The sequence below is a fragment of the Pungitius pungitius genome, chromosome 7, assembly GCF_949316345.1.
Source record: "Pungitius pungitius chromosome 7, fPunPun2.1, whole genome shotgun sequence".
NCBI lineage: Eukaryota > Metazoa > Chordata > Actinopteri > Perciformes > Gasterosteidae > Pungitius > Pungitius pungitius.
The window spans coordinates 5,966,639-5,982,803 of record NC_084906.1 but is presented as its reverse complement, the minus strand read 5'-3'; the positions used below and the strand labels follow the sequence as shown (position 1 = coordinate 5,982,803).

Below are 16,165 nucleotides of genomic sequence, written 5' to 3'. Positions count from 1 at the left end.
AAGAATCCTGCGCCTGGGTCCTACTTCCTGTTCCGCCTGCACCAGCGAACCATTGTGACACCACTGGTTTAAATTCATTACCGTGTATGTACACTAGACTTTTATCTAGAATCTTTTCATTGACCTCACATTCATATATCTTACCTATTAAGTACTTTGTAAATGTGTTGCATATTTTGACATGTTCTCCTTTTATCACATTTAATTTATTATCATAAGATAATACAGCTATAGGCGTTAACACAACAAATTAACAACTTTGTCAATTATGAAAGCTAATATGATGGGTTAGTATCTTAGGCTTGTATGCAATATGCACAAATTGATATGGATAATTATGAATAGAATCAATTAAGTTGTGCGTATACACATTTAATACAACGTGGTAAACCTAAATTGTATGTAACGCATGTTCAAAGAACAAAATAATACTATTGTGCAAACATCAGCAGTTATGTGAAAAAGAGAAAGGTGAAAAAAATGAATTTTTAATGTCATTTAATTTAAAAGTTTGTCAATTAAAATAAATAAGGAGGAAGTTTAGAGAGGAATTAGAAGATGAATCTGTTCCATGTTGAAAAATGGTTTATCCATCTGCCTCGTGCTTCTTAACTGCTGGTTGCCTGGCAACCTCTGGGAGAGGTGATTTCCCAGCACTGGGCCGTGTTCACCAAGAAATAGTTGTGGCATGTGTTTCTGCTGCAAATGCTCTACAGAATTCAATTTCACTTGCAGTAAGCTGCACACACTATCAAAAAAAGGCAGGAGGCAAAACAAAGCCACTAAAAAAAAGGTTGCAGCCTTAATCATCAGGATCTGAAAACCCTGAAAATCTCTTCTTTAAATATACTTTTGTGTAGAAAATGAGATGTGACGTGTTCTTTAATGAGCTTTTTGGACAGAGCCAAACTAGTTATTTGCCCTTGATTCTGTCTTCATGCTGAGCTTGTGTGATAGTTATCAATTGTCTTGCATTACTCCAAAAGGGGAACGTGAATAAGCATGTTTCCTAAAATGTTTCAGCAGCTGTAGCAAGTGAACACCAAAAACAGTTTGATACATCATTGCAATTATGACCTAATTAAGGGTTTGCAAAAAGTGGCATTCAGTTCAATTTAGGTTGCTTTAACTATATAAAGTATTAATTGAAAATGAGGTGGGGCACATTCTGTGTATTTGTATTTCTGGTATTTGTTAAGATGGGTGTGGTTGGCTGTAGTGACTGTAACGGATGACACACACACACACACACACACACACACACACACACACACACACACACACACGGCCTCCCCCTGGATACCAAATCCTAAATAAGTCTCTCCGTGGACGAGGAGGAGCGGTGCAGGGTGGGGTGAGGAGGAAGGTGAGAGATGAGTGAGAGATGAGGACAAGTTGCACCTCTGTGCTACACCGTCAGCCGCACCCAAAATATCAGCCCTATGCGATTCAGAGTAGCAGAACACACACACACACACACACACACACACACACATACACGCACACACGCACACACAATAGCGCGTTTGTAGAAGTCGCAGAGGGGAATTGTCACTGCCTTGCATCTCAAGGTCACTCACACTCATGTGGGAGCAGCAGCCACATTAACCCTTTGGATATATATTTAATTCATCCCTTCCGTTAATGCCTTTTGAAAAACTATTTAAGACTATTTAAAATCTAACATAATTCCTGCGTTGTAATTTTGCGGATGGCCTGATTAATGAGGACAAACGGAGGTGAGGGCGGCTATTGTGGTCGTTAGACGCCACCTGGCGGCTGGCAGGCCACACCTCAACACCCCCACACCTCCACGGACACTGACCTCCTCCCATTGTCTCCTAAAACCACGAACTAACTAATACTGCCTATTCACGTGCCGCCTGTGCAACGAACACGCATGACGTAAACCGCCTTTGTGTAAAACCACTGCTTTTCTCATTTCACCGTAACGCATCCAGAGTCGGCTCCTATCTGGTGGAAAGGGCAGAGGCTGCACAAAGGGGATCATTGTTGCCTGCAGATGCCCGTCAGTGGCGCAGTCGCCCTTTGAAGGCTCTCCAATCGCAGCGCATAGCGCGACCGACGGAGGGCGGGGCTTCCCCCCCCCCCTATCTCCGCTCCCAGCGCCACTTTAGCTCCATGTCCCACTGACTGGACGGCGACAAACCGCGCAGCGTGTTCAAGCACGTCGCTGAACTCAGCGCCGTCGAGACGCGGACAGACGAGGACTTGGCGCGCGGATATTCTGGACTTGAAAAGCGGAGTGATGCGCAACCCCAGGAGGTCCCCGTTTTGGGGGCAGGTGTGAGACCTGTGGCGCGTAAACGGATGAGGGACCAGTAGATGTCTAAGAGGATCCCAGTGTGGATGTGTAGCCCCTTGTTGTGCTTCTCCATCACCAGCAGGCCTGGCCCACTTCAGCTGCACATGGATGGATCTCGCTGTGGGAGCTGTACTCATGGAATTCAAAGCCCGTGCTGGTGAGCATGCCTGCCGGTCCGCTTCCACTCCTCCCCGGGAGCCTCTCCAGAGCCCTCTCCTCCTGACACAGCTTCTCCACTCGGACATCCCCTGGTCGCTGCAGTCCCGCCTCGCCATGAAGACGACTGCTCGGTGATCTGGTGCCTGCGCACGCCCCCCCCACGCACCGGAGACGCGCTATATTTGGATCGGGCTTTTGTTGGCTACACACAGGATTTATCTGCGCCGCGGGCTTCCCTTTGTGTCAAAGGGCTTAACGCGGAGTGCTCGGACGGCGACGGAGCGGGGGGGTGGAGGGGGAGGGAGGGGGGCTTCGCTTCGCCCGCCGGCTCTCTTTGTGGCCGGGCCGTGATGGCAGCCAGCCGCCTGGAGGCGCAGGACCACCCGCCCGAGAACGGCTTCACCCCGCTGGAGCACCCGGTGCCCCGGCTGCTGCCGCACATCGACCGCACCGTCCTGCCGTCTTTGGGGGGGTTCGGGAAACATCAGAAGCAGCTCGTGGTCCTGACCTGGATACCGGCATTGTTCATTGGCTTTAGTCAGTTTTCGGATTATTTCCTCCTGGCCCAGCCCAATGGAACGTGCCTGCAGCCCCTCACGAACGACAGCAACTGGACCGCCGGGTCCCCGCCGGTCAGCGGCGGCGCACCCGCGTGGCAACTCGCCGGCAACGGCACCGAGGGGGGCTACGGCGAAGGCGGCGGTATGCCATGCGCCTGCAAGGAGTGGAAGCTGGAGCTGCAAACGGGACTTAGTCAGAATGTGGTTACCAAGGTAACGACTGAGCTCCAGAGAGAGACACAGCTTTATCTGAGACAGAGCTCTCTGTTCATCATCATCATCATCATCATCATCATCATCATCATCATCACCGCCCTCTGTCTTCATCACCCTCAGTTCAGAGCAGAGATTCCCCCCTGACCTCAATATGAGAGTGTGTGTCAGAGACAGCAGCTGATGGCCATGCTGTGGCTTGGCGTGGGAAATCATGGTTGAAGTCAATATAGTTAGTATAGTTTTTTAAGAATAATAGTAATAATAGAATAATCACAAAATGACCAGTAAATAACAAATCACTTATGTTGTGAAGTTCAGCTCATTGCTGCACTGTTGGGCATTACACCCCACCGTGACACAGTCCCAGAGCCAGAGACCCAGGGACGTAAATCCTTTCCCCTCTTCTGCTTTAATTTAGTGAATGTCACGGGAACACTACCACTTATAATGATGTTGTGTCCAATATACCAATCTGCTTAATACTGATCAGTTTGTCTTTGCTCAGAGCGATTAAACACGCTCGGGTTGCTTAAGCTTTGCAATTATTGGGGAATATGCCACACTACAGCACTCGTGTAATAGAAAAGTGAAAGGCACTACAAAGAAACTTTGAATCCGTGTTCTAGAAGAAGTCAAAAATCCTGTTTCAAAACCTTGATTAGTTCAATCCAGTGTTTTTGGATCACATTTGTGTGAAAGAAAAAACATACTGAGCTTTGCTTCTAATTAAATTTTGATAACAGTATTTTGTAGCGTGATAAGAACTTGACGGCCATATCATCAAAGTGCCTTTTGCACCCAGCTCATGGCCTCCGTCTCAAATAACGCTAGTGCTAATGTCCCACGCCTGATAAAGCCATATTGAGTTCTCTGCATCACCACCGGCCATTTTCTAACCAAAAGCATCAGTCATGACCAATAATCACCTCCTTCTCTGCTCCTCGGCACACGGCTGCAGGCTCAGCATGGAGTTCTGTAAATGACTGTTGAACACCAACGCTTTTTTCCTCTCCACTTTTTGTACACATGGCTCGATTGCGCTGCTGCACGCCTGCAGATCCTCTCTGGGTCGTGCACAAATATAATTACACATCATGCTTGCACATGTGTTCTTGGCTGAGCTCCAGATGCCGAGGCTGTGTGCACTGACCCACAGAGAGTGGAAAGCGATCGATTTCTGTCATTATGAACACAGTGACACGTTTTCTCACAAGCTTTCTCGTTTTTCCCTCAAATGCACATCTGAGTGTTTCAAAAGCGTTTGGCAGCCCGTTTGCACGCTCATCAAACACCATGAACTATCAGAGCAGCGAGTTAGACAGACGTCTGATGAGAAAAACCCATATTTCTTTGTGTTTCTGTGCAGCTAACAGACTAAAACTGCTCAGCTGCTGATGTCTAATTCCCTTTCATCTTGTTGTGGGTGGTTTTCTCTGAAAAGTTGAATAACGTTCCTCTCTGTGTTTTCTCTCTCGTTTCAGTGGAACCTGGTGTGTGACTCAGCCTGGAAGGTGCACATTGCCAAGTTCTCTCTGCTGGTGGGCTCCATATTTGGCTACCTAGTGATGGGGGTCATGGCTGACTGGTAAGCTGCTTCTTCCTTGTCTTGTGCTCATTTACAGTTTCTGATGATAAAAATATCTATGTTACACCAAAATACAAAATTCTCCCTTAAATTTTCTCCCTTAAGTCTACTCCAATCTACCGTGGCGGTAGTTTTGGAGGGTTTCTCTAATCCTTGTGCCCACATCCCAAAGCAATGTAGGTGTGTTGAGTTTTGTTAATGCTTAAAACTGAATCATCAGTTATCAGTTTTGCAAGGATTAGGTCGTAAACCAAAGAGTTGCTCACATATTCATACTCTACTAAGACCATTCAATCTGAATCAAAAGTTTCATGCCAGATATATGTATGTATAGGTTAAAACAATATAAGTTGTTAAAACAACGGCCTGCTAACAGTACAAGACAAATTGTTAATTGACCATTGGCATCTTTCAATGGAAATCCATCTGATCTCAGTCTGGATCAACTGGATTATGGACATTTCAATTCTTAAAGCATTCGTTCCTTGTGTTCGAAGCCCATGGCTCTTGCTGTCAACCTCTACATTCAAAAGAGTTTCGAATAAAAAACTGAACTAAAGTGTCTGACAGAAATTTGGCTACTAAATGATTGAACGTTTTTTTTCTAATAGTTGTGAGCACCAAGCTAACAGAATGTATGTTTTAGTAATTGGTTTGCAGGCTGTTGTCAATTTAATAAATGAAGTCAATGTGGTCAGGTCAGACGGCAGGAGTTGCTTCGTGGGAAAAAAAGTCCCCACATTGTGTTTGGGATCCGTAACCATGGAAACAATGCAAAGAAATGTCCTCAGCTCTGACCTGGCCCAGTGACCCAGTGACCCCAGTGTACCAGGACGTCCACTAAAGTCTGGAGCAAACCATGACGGGACCGATCAGCTTCAAAGCAGAAGCTCCTCTCTTCTCAGTTTGTGACAGCTATTAAACACGTTGCTACTTCTTTCTCCTTCCTGCTTCTCTCTGTTTCCAAAGGTTTGGTCGACACCCCGTGTTGATTCTCTCGGTGCTTTTCATGCTGGTGTTTGGTCTGAGTGTTGCCTTCTCTGTGAACGTCACCATGTTCAGCACCTTGCGCTTCTTTGAGGGTTTCTGCTTGGCGGGCCTCGCTCTCTCCCTCTACGTGCTCAGTAAGTAAATGCTGTCGCCTGCATATTCCTGCTTTCCCCCTGCTCCCGGATCTCCTCATTGGTGCGCTGTCGTTTATTGGGGTTATTCATCAACCCATTAACGGCCTAATGGTACGATACAGATCCCTTTTTTTTTTTTTTGCAATACTTTTGAAAATGATTGGTTTCCTCCCAGTGTCAACAACAATCTCTGTATATCCCAATAACTTCTCACATAATGAATATGTTCACCTTCAATATTGTCATATGAATGCTCTCTTTTAGGAAGAAATATCTATCTAAGTTTCAAATATTTGTCTGATGAAACATTTTTCTTGATAGAAGGTGGTGTAACACTACATTTTAGACTGAAATGACCACTGTCCAGTGATTCTCTAACATCTCACCTGACCGGGTCAAATGATGTGTTTTACACAGTGCAATGAATGCATTCCAATTTCTTAAAATCACTTTGAGTTAGAAAAGTAATGGCAGTAGCCCTCAAGATATAGTAACTATTTTAACAATGGATTGCTCATGGCCTCTGGTGCAGAGATTCTGCAAATTGTCCTGAGAGCACCAAAGTAGGCGTGTCTTCTTCTCTAGCCACATCTTAAATAGTTTAATAAGTGGCCAATGGCCAAGGTGACACCAAACTGGTTAATAGCATTAACCCCCCCCCACTACGCACTCCTCACCCCCGTCCCAAAACACTCCTACTGTCCCCTCTGAACCCCCCCCGCCTCCACTCACTCTCTGTAGGCCCCCTCTGTTCTGTCCGGCCAGTAGGAGATTAGCAGATCCTTATGTATGAAGCGGGGGCAGATTGTGAGCTCAGGGCTGGTTTAGTCCCTCTCAGCAGGGGATCCTGATAAATATCTGCACAACTGCTTCTGCAAACAAACAAGCAAAGTGGCTCGTCTGCAGAGGAACCCCCGAGAAGTGAATTTAATCTGCGATGTGCACAAAGGCCAACGAAAGACTCTTTAAGTTTTGTGGTCACAGGGGTTTGGAAACGCCAGGTTTAAAATGAAGACCACACCGTACAGGCTGAATGAGGAAAAGAGCTAAGGTTTATTTAACCGGACAGAATAGTTTCATTTCATGACATTTATCGCTCTATTGTTCTCACAAGTATCTGGTTTGGGAAAAAGAGCATTCAATGATTTGCAATTATTATTAGTACGACAGATTCAAATATTCATTTACGAGAGCTCATTGTTGCTCTGTAATCTGTAATGGCTCTTTTCTCTGTCACCTGTTTGTGTGCTCAGTGTGGACAATGATGGCATTGTGTGTGTGTGCGCGCGTGTGTGTTTTGAGTGTCTCTGCTGTTTGTGTGAGGGAACAGATTGTATTCATGCACTTTGAAGTGTAACAAAGAAGGTGTTTGCGAGTTGAGTGAGCCGTGGATGAATACAGAAGGAGGAACAGTCGCCCATCCGACACAGGACACAGTTGCTTTGAAGTAAACTCACAGACAACAGATGCCGCCGTCCTTTTAGCAGTAAGAAGACATGTAGAATAGCAGCGCATACTGTACCCACACACGAGCAGAACAACCCTGGATGCTGAGTGGAGCATGACGCTCCTCGTCATTCTACCTTGTTTCTGTCGCTTACCAAGAGAGGCTCAGCAGGCACCTTGCAGGACAGAAGCGTCGGAGTCGTCAATGTTTTTTGAAGTGACATTTTTGAAGTGACGTCATTTTGTTTATGTCGACTGTGCAGTCCAGTCCATTAGATTGCAGATGACAAAAATTGCTTTCAGGTTGAAGCGACTATGCCTTAATTTGATGGCTCTTCACACCGAGCGTTGGATGAGCGTTGGACCTCCTTTCAAACAAAATTTCAGAGATAATTTAAACATTCAAACAAGCAGAGGTTGAATTAAGGACTTGCATCTTTTACTTGAGTAAAATTAACATTCAGTTCTGCAAAAATAGTTTGTTGCTACTGGTGGAACACATTTGAACTTGAATCCATCCAGTATCACATGTTATGCAATAGATATTTTTATTTTTAAAATCGTAATCTGTTAAAAACGCAAATAAAGTAAAAGTACCTTAAAATTGAAAATATACAAAGGAGTGAAGGGAGTGTATCCTTTAAACATAGTCCCTTAGTTATAAGGGTCAGAAATCAGATAACTGGGATACAGGGATTTAAAGGCATATCACATATTATCAAACATGTTTAGTAGCTTTAGCCATTAATAATAATAAGAGGAAGAAGACTGTGTTCAAAAAGTTTGCAGTCTGCTGTCCGCTGTGACCAGGGCAGAGTCCATCATTTGCTTGGGAGATCAGGGCATGCTGAGGGTTGTATGGCCGCAACATCTGGGCGTAGATCAGGGAATGCAAAGAAACGGACCGCAAAGAGCAGTCAGACGATCACGCAGCTTGTAAGTAGGCCAGCAGATCAATGAAAGAGCAAACCATCACAGTGAAGAAAGGAGCCGGCTTGTTGTTGTGGTCGATCCAGTCACCGTTGGGTGCTCACACGCTTTTCTTTAGGCCCGTTCAGCCACAGCACGACTCGCTCGTTTCAAGGTTCCCTGCCTCCCGCCTGGTCTCCTCTGTATGTTAAGTATCATTATTCTGCTGGCTTGTGCTAACAAAAGGACAGATGCTAACACCCATCATGGATGTCATGTAGCACACGTGTACCGTATTATGGATGATTGCACGCTGACGCGCCTCCGCTCCATCGCATTGTGCCGATCTCTCCACATCGATGCCCCTTGTCTCTGCCTCCTCTCTGCCTGTGTCAAGGCACGGCTGACTTTTAGATTTCTAAATACAGCAGCTCTCTGGCTTTTTCCATCTTCACTCTGTTTCCCTTGACCACATTGATCTCATCCTCCTCCCCCTCTCTCTCAATGCCATTTCATTATTTTCACTTTATGAGCATCTCATCGTTTGATTATCTCTCTGCAGCTCACAGAGAATAATAAACGCCATTGGAGCCGCCAGCAGAAGCTTTAGTTTGCACTGCCAATGTAAACGTGTTCATTCGTGTTTTGTTTGCCCATCGGGGTTGTTTGCACCAATTCTGCATTCAGAGTTGATTAGTTTGTAACTCGGCACGTACCAGAGGGCCGTCCCCTGGGAGGCGGGAGGAGCGACCTTTCCGTCTCCTCGTACCCCTTTCCTCGAATTTCTGCCCGTCATCAAAAATTATCTGAAAAATAATATCACATTTATCCTGTGAGTGCTGTTTGGTCAAGACGGTGTTTAAAGATAAGACCTTTTGAGTGTCTGCAGGTCGCAGTGTGACACACAAGTATCGTAAAGATGCCGTGGAGACACAATATGTGTTTGGAAAAGTGCCGTCGATTTAAAACGAGGGCTCGGTCAAAGGGAGACTTGTACAACACTGAAATATAATTTAGCATGTCCACTTCATGTATTAGAATCGTGACTATGAAGGTTTCTCACACACTGCAGCTGAATAAAACGGAATTAGGAATCAGTGTTTCTACACACACGTACAGCGTTCATGTTGTGCTGATTCCATTTGGCAGCCTTGTTGGATGGTGCTTGCATGACGTTCTGGTGACAGTTGAGCTGAGTTATTAAATGCTTTCCCTCCCGCTGTGTTGGCAGATGGACTGGCCTCGCTCAGGCGAACTCAGCCCGCGGCTGACCGTAGTCAGACTTGACTGCTGACAAGCCAGAGCTCTGACTCGGGTAAATCCTTATTGCAGAACGATTTGGAATTCTCCTGAAGGACTTGCCACATGTTCAGACGCATCTGACACAGGTTTTGGGTTTGTTATTCTCACATAATTGTGTCGAGATTCAAATTCAGCAGTGCGCACCCTGCGAATCCCAGCTGACAGGAGCCGCTGCAGCAAGCCGCAAAAAGATTTCAGGGCCGCTTCTCAGGGCCTGCGGGGAGCATGTGGTACTCAAAGGGAGGATTTCTGTCAGTGAGGTTTGCACGGACCCAAAGGAATTAGGCTGCATTTACTCTAACGGCACTGAGACATCTTTGTCTCTGCTCCACTCTCAGAGACGTGTGGCTAAAAACAGATACACGCACTATACTCCTATACATCTCTATGGGAGTATAGTGCAAGACATTTACACGGATTTAAATGTGTGTGCTTGTTGTTAATGAGCTACTGCGACGACTAGTGCTGACTCAGCTGGGGACACGTACTGTCCTGTCGGTGCCCTTGTGAAACCTGCTCTCTGTGAAGCCCTAAGGCAGCGGCAGAGGACTCTTTTCATGAGTGTGCCTTTTGTGTGTGTGTGTGTGTGTGTGTGTGTGTGTGTGTAATGTTCCAGAAACAAAAGGGGATGTCTATCAATTTTTTCTCTCCAAACATCGGTTCGGATGCTTTGTCAACACAGTGGGGCAGAGACCACATGACTGGAACATAAAACACCCATCACACACTCAGACTGTGGTCTTCTCTCTTAACTCATGCTGTCAGAGAGCCAATCGTCTCGGTGCCCCGCTCTCATGCCCCAGGCAAGGTCAGGGACGGAGCAGAAGACGACACAAAGTGTGTGTGGTGGCGGCCATTCGTCATCAAGGATTAGTTGTCCCATTAGAATAGCTGCTTTCTGTTGCCCTCTCTTTGTTTTTAGCCTCCTTTTCTCCAATTACAGGTTTTTGTTTTCCCGTCCCCTCTCTGCAACTGTTCAGATGCAACTGCTCAGGGAAAGGAGGAGGAAGAGGAGGAGGAGGAGGGGGGGGGGGGGGGGTAAGGGGTGTGGAAGTGGGGGATGGTGGCTTTACAAAGGGTGAGGGAGCCACTTCAGCCCCTGATGAGCAAGAGGGAAGAGGGAGCAGGAGGGGGGGCGAGGGAGGATCAGCCCATAGGGGGGTGACGGCGGGCAGTGAGATAATCAGCACAAGGAGAACCATTCTCCAACTCAGCGGGAACAAAAGCTCCCTGCAAGTGTGTGTGCGTGTGCGTGTGTGTGTGTGTTGATATCCCAGTAAAGTCCTCAGAGAGCTGGGGAGTGTTTTTGGGGGTCTCCGCAGTAGGTCTGGAGATGCTTTGCCTTTGCTACGGCACAGTTTATGTCTAGTCTGTGTGTGTCTGATCCATGTCTATTGACCGCTGGAGGCGGGGCCAAAGAGGCACGGTGTGTGTTGATTGTCAGGGCCGAGAGCACAGGGGGAAATACATGACATGGAAACAAGCGATTTTGAGGAACTTCTGCATGTACCACTGCACCTTTATCTTATGCTACTGACATTCTTGACTACATTCCGGAGGCCAATATTTCCCGTTTTACATTACATTCATCTGCCAGCTTTCGGTACACGTTATTTTCCACATTAAAGTTTGACTTACAGAACATAAAAGCAACAGATGCCATCTTGAAGTAGTTTTTTATACAAAACATCACTACATCTTGACAGTTGTAGACAGATCATCTGTTAAAAAATGTTTTTTATACTTCCGGCCCCGAAAGTAAACCGGAAATATTCATTTGAACTTTCTCTGACACAGAGAGGAGGGGGTTCTCAGTAATATCTTCATGTTGTTCTTCCAGATGTCTTTTTCCTGTAACTGAACTATTTCTCTTATCTTGGAATCTGTGTCATCTTTCTGCTTTCTTCCTTTGTTTTTCTCCCCCCCACCTCGCTTTGTGGGCCTTTAGCCGTCTCTGGCTTCCTCTTGCTATTGTTTGTTATCATTCCTCTAGTGATTCAACTGATGAATAGAGCGACTCCTGCATTTTCTTTAGGGGGGGAGGGGGGGGGGTGTCATTTGCATTCTGCTCCTGTCTTCCTACTTCCTCCCTTCCCTTCCTCCCCCCTCTGCTTTTGCTTCCTCCTCCTAACAACAACAAGAGATGGTACAGGAGGCCAGGTTAGTGAGTCTCCCATCCTCCCACAACGGTCACCTTCAAACAGACCTTGCCATAAGGACCAGGCCATCTGGACTGTACCATGTTACAGGCGGTATAGGGGGGGGGGGAGAGTATAATGGACTGATTTGGTGAAATGCTCACCAAGCAGCTGAAGCCTTTCACAAACCTTGACTTGTAGTACTTCCTAAATTAATCGACAGGATTTCTCAATAATTCAGAGAGGAAATTCCGCACTGGCCCCACATGCAACCCACTCGTGCAGCTTATGATTTACACGTTTCCACAGCAACACCACAAGAGTCTCTGTTTCGAGTGAAAATAAACCTCTCTCTTTCTCACTGTCTTCTCATTTTAGGGATCGAGCTTTGTCTGCCAGCCTGGCGTTTCTCCATGACCATGGTGGCCAGTTTCCTGATGGTGGGCGGGCAGCTTCTGATGCCAGGGGTGGCCGCGCTGTGCCGCAATTGGCCGGGCCGCGATGACTGGCAGGTCCTGCAGATTGTCATAATCAGCCCTTTTGTTCTGATGCTGCCCTACGTCTGGTGAGTCCCGCCCTCAGAGGAAATGGACAAGGAGGGTTGCGGGTGAGAGGGGGGGTAGTTGAGGAGGCAGATGAGCCAGGCGATGGCTTGTACAGTAAACACTGCACCTCACAGTGCTCTGCAGCCTCTGCTTCAACTTAAAAACAATACTCTCTTTCTTCTATTGTTTTCCTTCTTCTCCCACTTCTGTCGGTTTCTTCTTCTTGCTCTGACCCATTGGCTCATGTCTTTCTCTTCTCTTCCATGTCCTTCCCGCTCTCCTCTTTCCCTCCCCAGGCTTTTTCCGGAGTCGTTGCGCTGGTTGCTTGCCACCCACCACTACAGGCGGTCCAAAGCCATGATGCTGCGTATTGCCAGGAAGAACCAGGTTAACCTGAACACTGAGCCGAGAGGCGTTCTGACGGGTGAGGGGCATCAAACTAGAGGATTGATCCTCAGTCTTTTTACTTTATTCACGTCACTATGCCAACTTTTCAAAACTGTCATCATCTGCGTTATGTTGCAGCCGCTTCTTAGCGTGTGATGAAATGCACATGCAACGAACACAAAGACTCAAAGATCCCCTTTTCATACGTGCAACCATGCTGTAGATTCCCAGCAGTGTCTCTCAACGTTTTTTCAATAAGACTTCCGTCTTAGAGAGACTGACCCTACTGACTATTTTCACTTGTTTAATCAGTGTTGAGATTTGATATCTATTTATAAAAAGGGAAAACTGCTCAAACTGCCCAAAAACTTACAGCCTTACTTGTTTAGTCTGTTCAACAGAACGAATCCGAAACCGTGTAAAAGCAAAGGATTGACCTTACACCCTTCCCCATACCTCACCGCCCTCCTCCCCTGCCTCGGGGATACGCTCCGTGTTCATGCCTCACCTCGTGGCCCTGCAGACACACAAAGAGATTTGCTATGCATCTACAGGCCACAGAGCGCAATTAGGCTGGCCTCTCATGTCACGGTGTGCTTCGGGTTTCCTACCAGAGCTGGAGCAGGAGCTGCACCAGAAACCCCAACCGACCTGCATTGTCAAGATGATGAGCACGAGGAACCTGTGGAAAAACATCGTGGTGCTGTGTGTCAACTCGTAAGTGTGTTGTGGCCGGGCCGGCACAGTTCCTTTAATATATATATTAAGAAATCAACGTGTGTCTTGTTGGCTCTGGTCTGTCCGTCTGCTGATTGGGTCTCGCTGTTGTCCGGGCAGGCTGACGGGCTACGGGATCCACCACTGCTTCGCCCGCAGCATGATGGACCCGGAGGCCAAGCCCACGGCTTTGTGCCACGCAGACTATTACACCATGGCCGGCATCGCCGTGGCAACATGCCTGGCGGTCTGCCCCGCGGTGGGGCTGATGGGTCGGCGGGGAGGGCTGCTCACCTTCATGATCATTACAGCACTGGCGTCCCTTCTACAGCTGGGCCTACTCAACTGTGAGTAATCGCAACACGAGAAGAGAGTTGGACATTTTGCATCACCTTGTCATTGAACAGTTAAACAGTACAGCCTGCAGTTCTTTCCCACATATGCAATACAGGGGTCATCATTTCAGGCTTCAGTGGTACCGTGCAGAGTTCTCCTCAAGGCCTAAAAAAAGAGAAATTGTGCTTGTTATGAGTCAGCACTGTGCTGCCCTTTGTGTGGACTAATGACATGTTCTCCTCTCTCCAACGCTCGCTAATGGAAACCAGTGATTGGCAAGTACAGCCTTCGCCACGACACAGGTACAACTACAGTGTGTTTGTTATTTACATGTTCTGGTCTAATATTTAGGTGCCTGTGCAGTAACATACTGTATATTCTCACATAGCCTTGTTAAACAGTCTTATTCCATGGTTAGTTCCTTACAGCAGATTTCCACAGTTCTAATTGGGGTTGCAATATTCCGGGAATATTCGAAGTTGGAAACGTTACATAGGAATTAACAGGAGTATACAGGAGTATATATGAATTTTGAACAATTTTGTTTTGTCATACACAGCCTTGCATGCAAACATTTCTAATGCAAATTTTTGCAACCTTATTTTCAAAGACATGACAAAGAACATAAGAAAGAACACGAATAAAAATGTGTATTCCCTACAATAGCCCCCCCCCCCCCCCAAAAGTCCACTTCTAAATGTAAAATGAATTAAGCTTCTCAAGCCTTAACGTGAACATGGCTTCAGTTTTTGTTCGCGCCGTTGCAACCATAGTTCTGATCTTCATACACAGCAAGAGGACTGTTTGTTTACTGGAAGCTATACATTATTCATTAATCTATTCAAATTGGTGGAAAGCAGAATAATGTATAATAAGATGGTCATTAGTGTGAAGTGAACCTCAACAGGGATGAGCAGGAATCTTTACCCAGAGGGCCTCCTTGGACATTGTCCCTTACATTAACACTGTTATGCTGTGTCTCATGTTGGACATTTCCGGTGTTCTTATGTTTTTTATTGTCCTCCTATGCACAGTTCTGCGAGACACCCTGAACAGGAAATTCTCGGTGGCCTTCTCCATCATCGGCATGTTCTCCTCTCACGCAGTCAGCACACTCAGCATATTCTTTTGTGCTGAAATCACCCCTACTGTCATCAGGTGAGCCTTGAAGATCAGAAACACACAGGGGACCCTTATGGAAAGGGGCATTGTTTATTTGTTACCGATGGTGGACTATCTACCATAGGCCATTTCACTTGAAGGTCAAAATTCTAAGCATGAAATACACTCACCACAAAAATTGCCCTGTTTCACAGAAAGAAAAATGTGATAAAAATATTATAAAGAGAATGCATAGTCTGTGTCACAGTGTTGTATTACACCGTATCTTTAAGTGGGTTTGAGTAGGTGGTGTGAATCATTTCCACCAGTGTCAGAAAAAACGTTATACATTATTTGAATGCCAAAAGAATTTTGATGTCTTGGGAAATCCATTTAGTCCATTTGTTACGTTTAATTGACCAGTGTGAGTGGGGGGTGACCATACATGAAATAATAGTTTCCTGTTAGTCCAAAACGGTGGAGCAGATGGATTTCTTGTGTACCAGCGGTAAAAACAGTATCCTCCGCCTTTCGCTGAATAGTCCGTAATGTGAATTGTCGCTGCGTATGGAACCTTTTGGGCAAATCTCTTGTTCCTGGTGTTGGCTGCATCTTGTGGTGCAACTTTGACTGACAGGTGAGTCTTTTATATACTCACTAAAGTTTCAGTAGAAGTGTAAACCGCAGAGATGTGAGTAAAGGTGCAAACACTCCCTCCATCTCCCCCATAGAGCACTGAAACACCGTGGTGACAAATCTTTCTCCCTTCTCTCTCTGTGTGTGTGTGTCCCCGCGTAGGGGTGGAGGACTGGGCCTGGTCCTGGCCAGCGCCGGCTTCGGCATGCTCACCGCCCCCATCATGGAGCTCCACAACCAGAAGGGCTACTTCCTGCACCACGTGATCTTCGCCTGCTGCACCCTGCTGTGCATCATCTGCCTGCTGCTGCTGCCCGAGCCGCGGGGCCAGCCGCTCCCCGAGAGCCTGGCCGACGGAGAGAGCTTCACCCGACAGACGCTGCTGCATCCAGGGGAGCAGCACCTCCTCCTGGCCAAGACCGACGGCGAGTACGCCCGCGTCCACGACACGCCGTTGCACCTCACGACCACCGGCGGCGCCACGGTGGCCGCGGCGACCGCTCTGGCAGCGGTGCCGGCCTCGTACTCGTTGGCCACCGGCGGCGAGGTGATCGGAAACCAGGCCGTGGCCAACGGGGTGCGAGCACCCGAGCAATAGTCTCCTACCGGCGCCGGGTGTCGCTTTAGCATTCATCCACGAGTTTGGGACAACGCAGGACTTTTAGGAGGAGGGGGGGG

At 47.1% G+C, this 16,165-nt stretch overlaps 1 protein-coding gene across 1 annotated transcript; it reads left to right on the top strand.

Annotated features, from left to right (window-relative positions):
• Nucleotides 1-2,490: 2,490 nt before the first annotated feature.
• Nucleotides 2,491-16,165, top strand: LOC119216424 (solute carrier family 22 member 23). Its single transcript, XM_037469253.2, has 10 exons — nucleotides 2,491-3,258; nucleotides 4,743-4,846; nucleotides 5,816-5,970; nucleotides 12,144-12,330; nucleotides 12,607-12,734; nucleotides 13,312-13,414; nucleotides 13,535-13,761; nucleotides 14,020-14,052; nucleotides 14,785-14,908; nucleotides 15,650-16,165. Exons 1-10 carry the CDS (start codon nucleotides 2,836-2,838, stop codon nucleotides 16,083-16,085), a joined length of 1,920 nt encoding a protein of 639 aa, XP_037325150.1. The 5' UTR covers nucleotides 2,491-2,835; the 3' UTR covers nucleotides 16,086-16,165.

Bases quoted from the DNA above. Each gene is read 5' to 3' on its own strand.
- LOC119216424 (XM_037469253.2), top strand. From the start codon at position 2,836: ATGGCAGCCAGCCGCCTGGAGGCGCAGGACCACCCGCCCGAGAACGGC. The intron at 13,415-13,534 runs GTAAGTGTGTTG...TTGTCCGGGCAG, and splicing joins GTGGTGCTGTGTGTCAACTC to GCTGACGGGCTACGGGATCC. The intron at 14,053-14,784 runs GTACAACTACAG...TCCTATGCACAG, and splicing joins CAGCCTTCGCCACGACACAG to TTCTGCGAGACACCCTGAAC.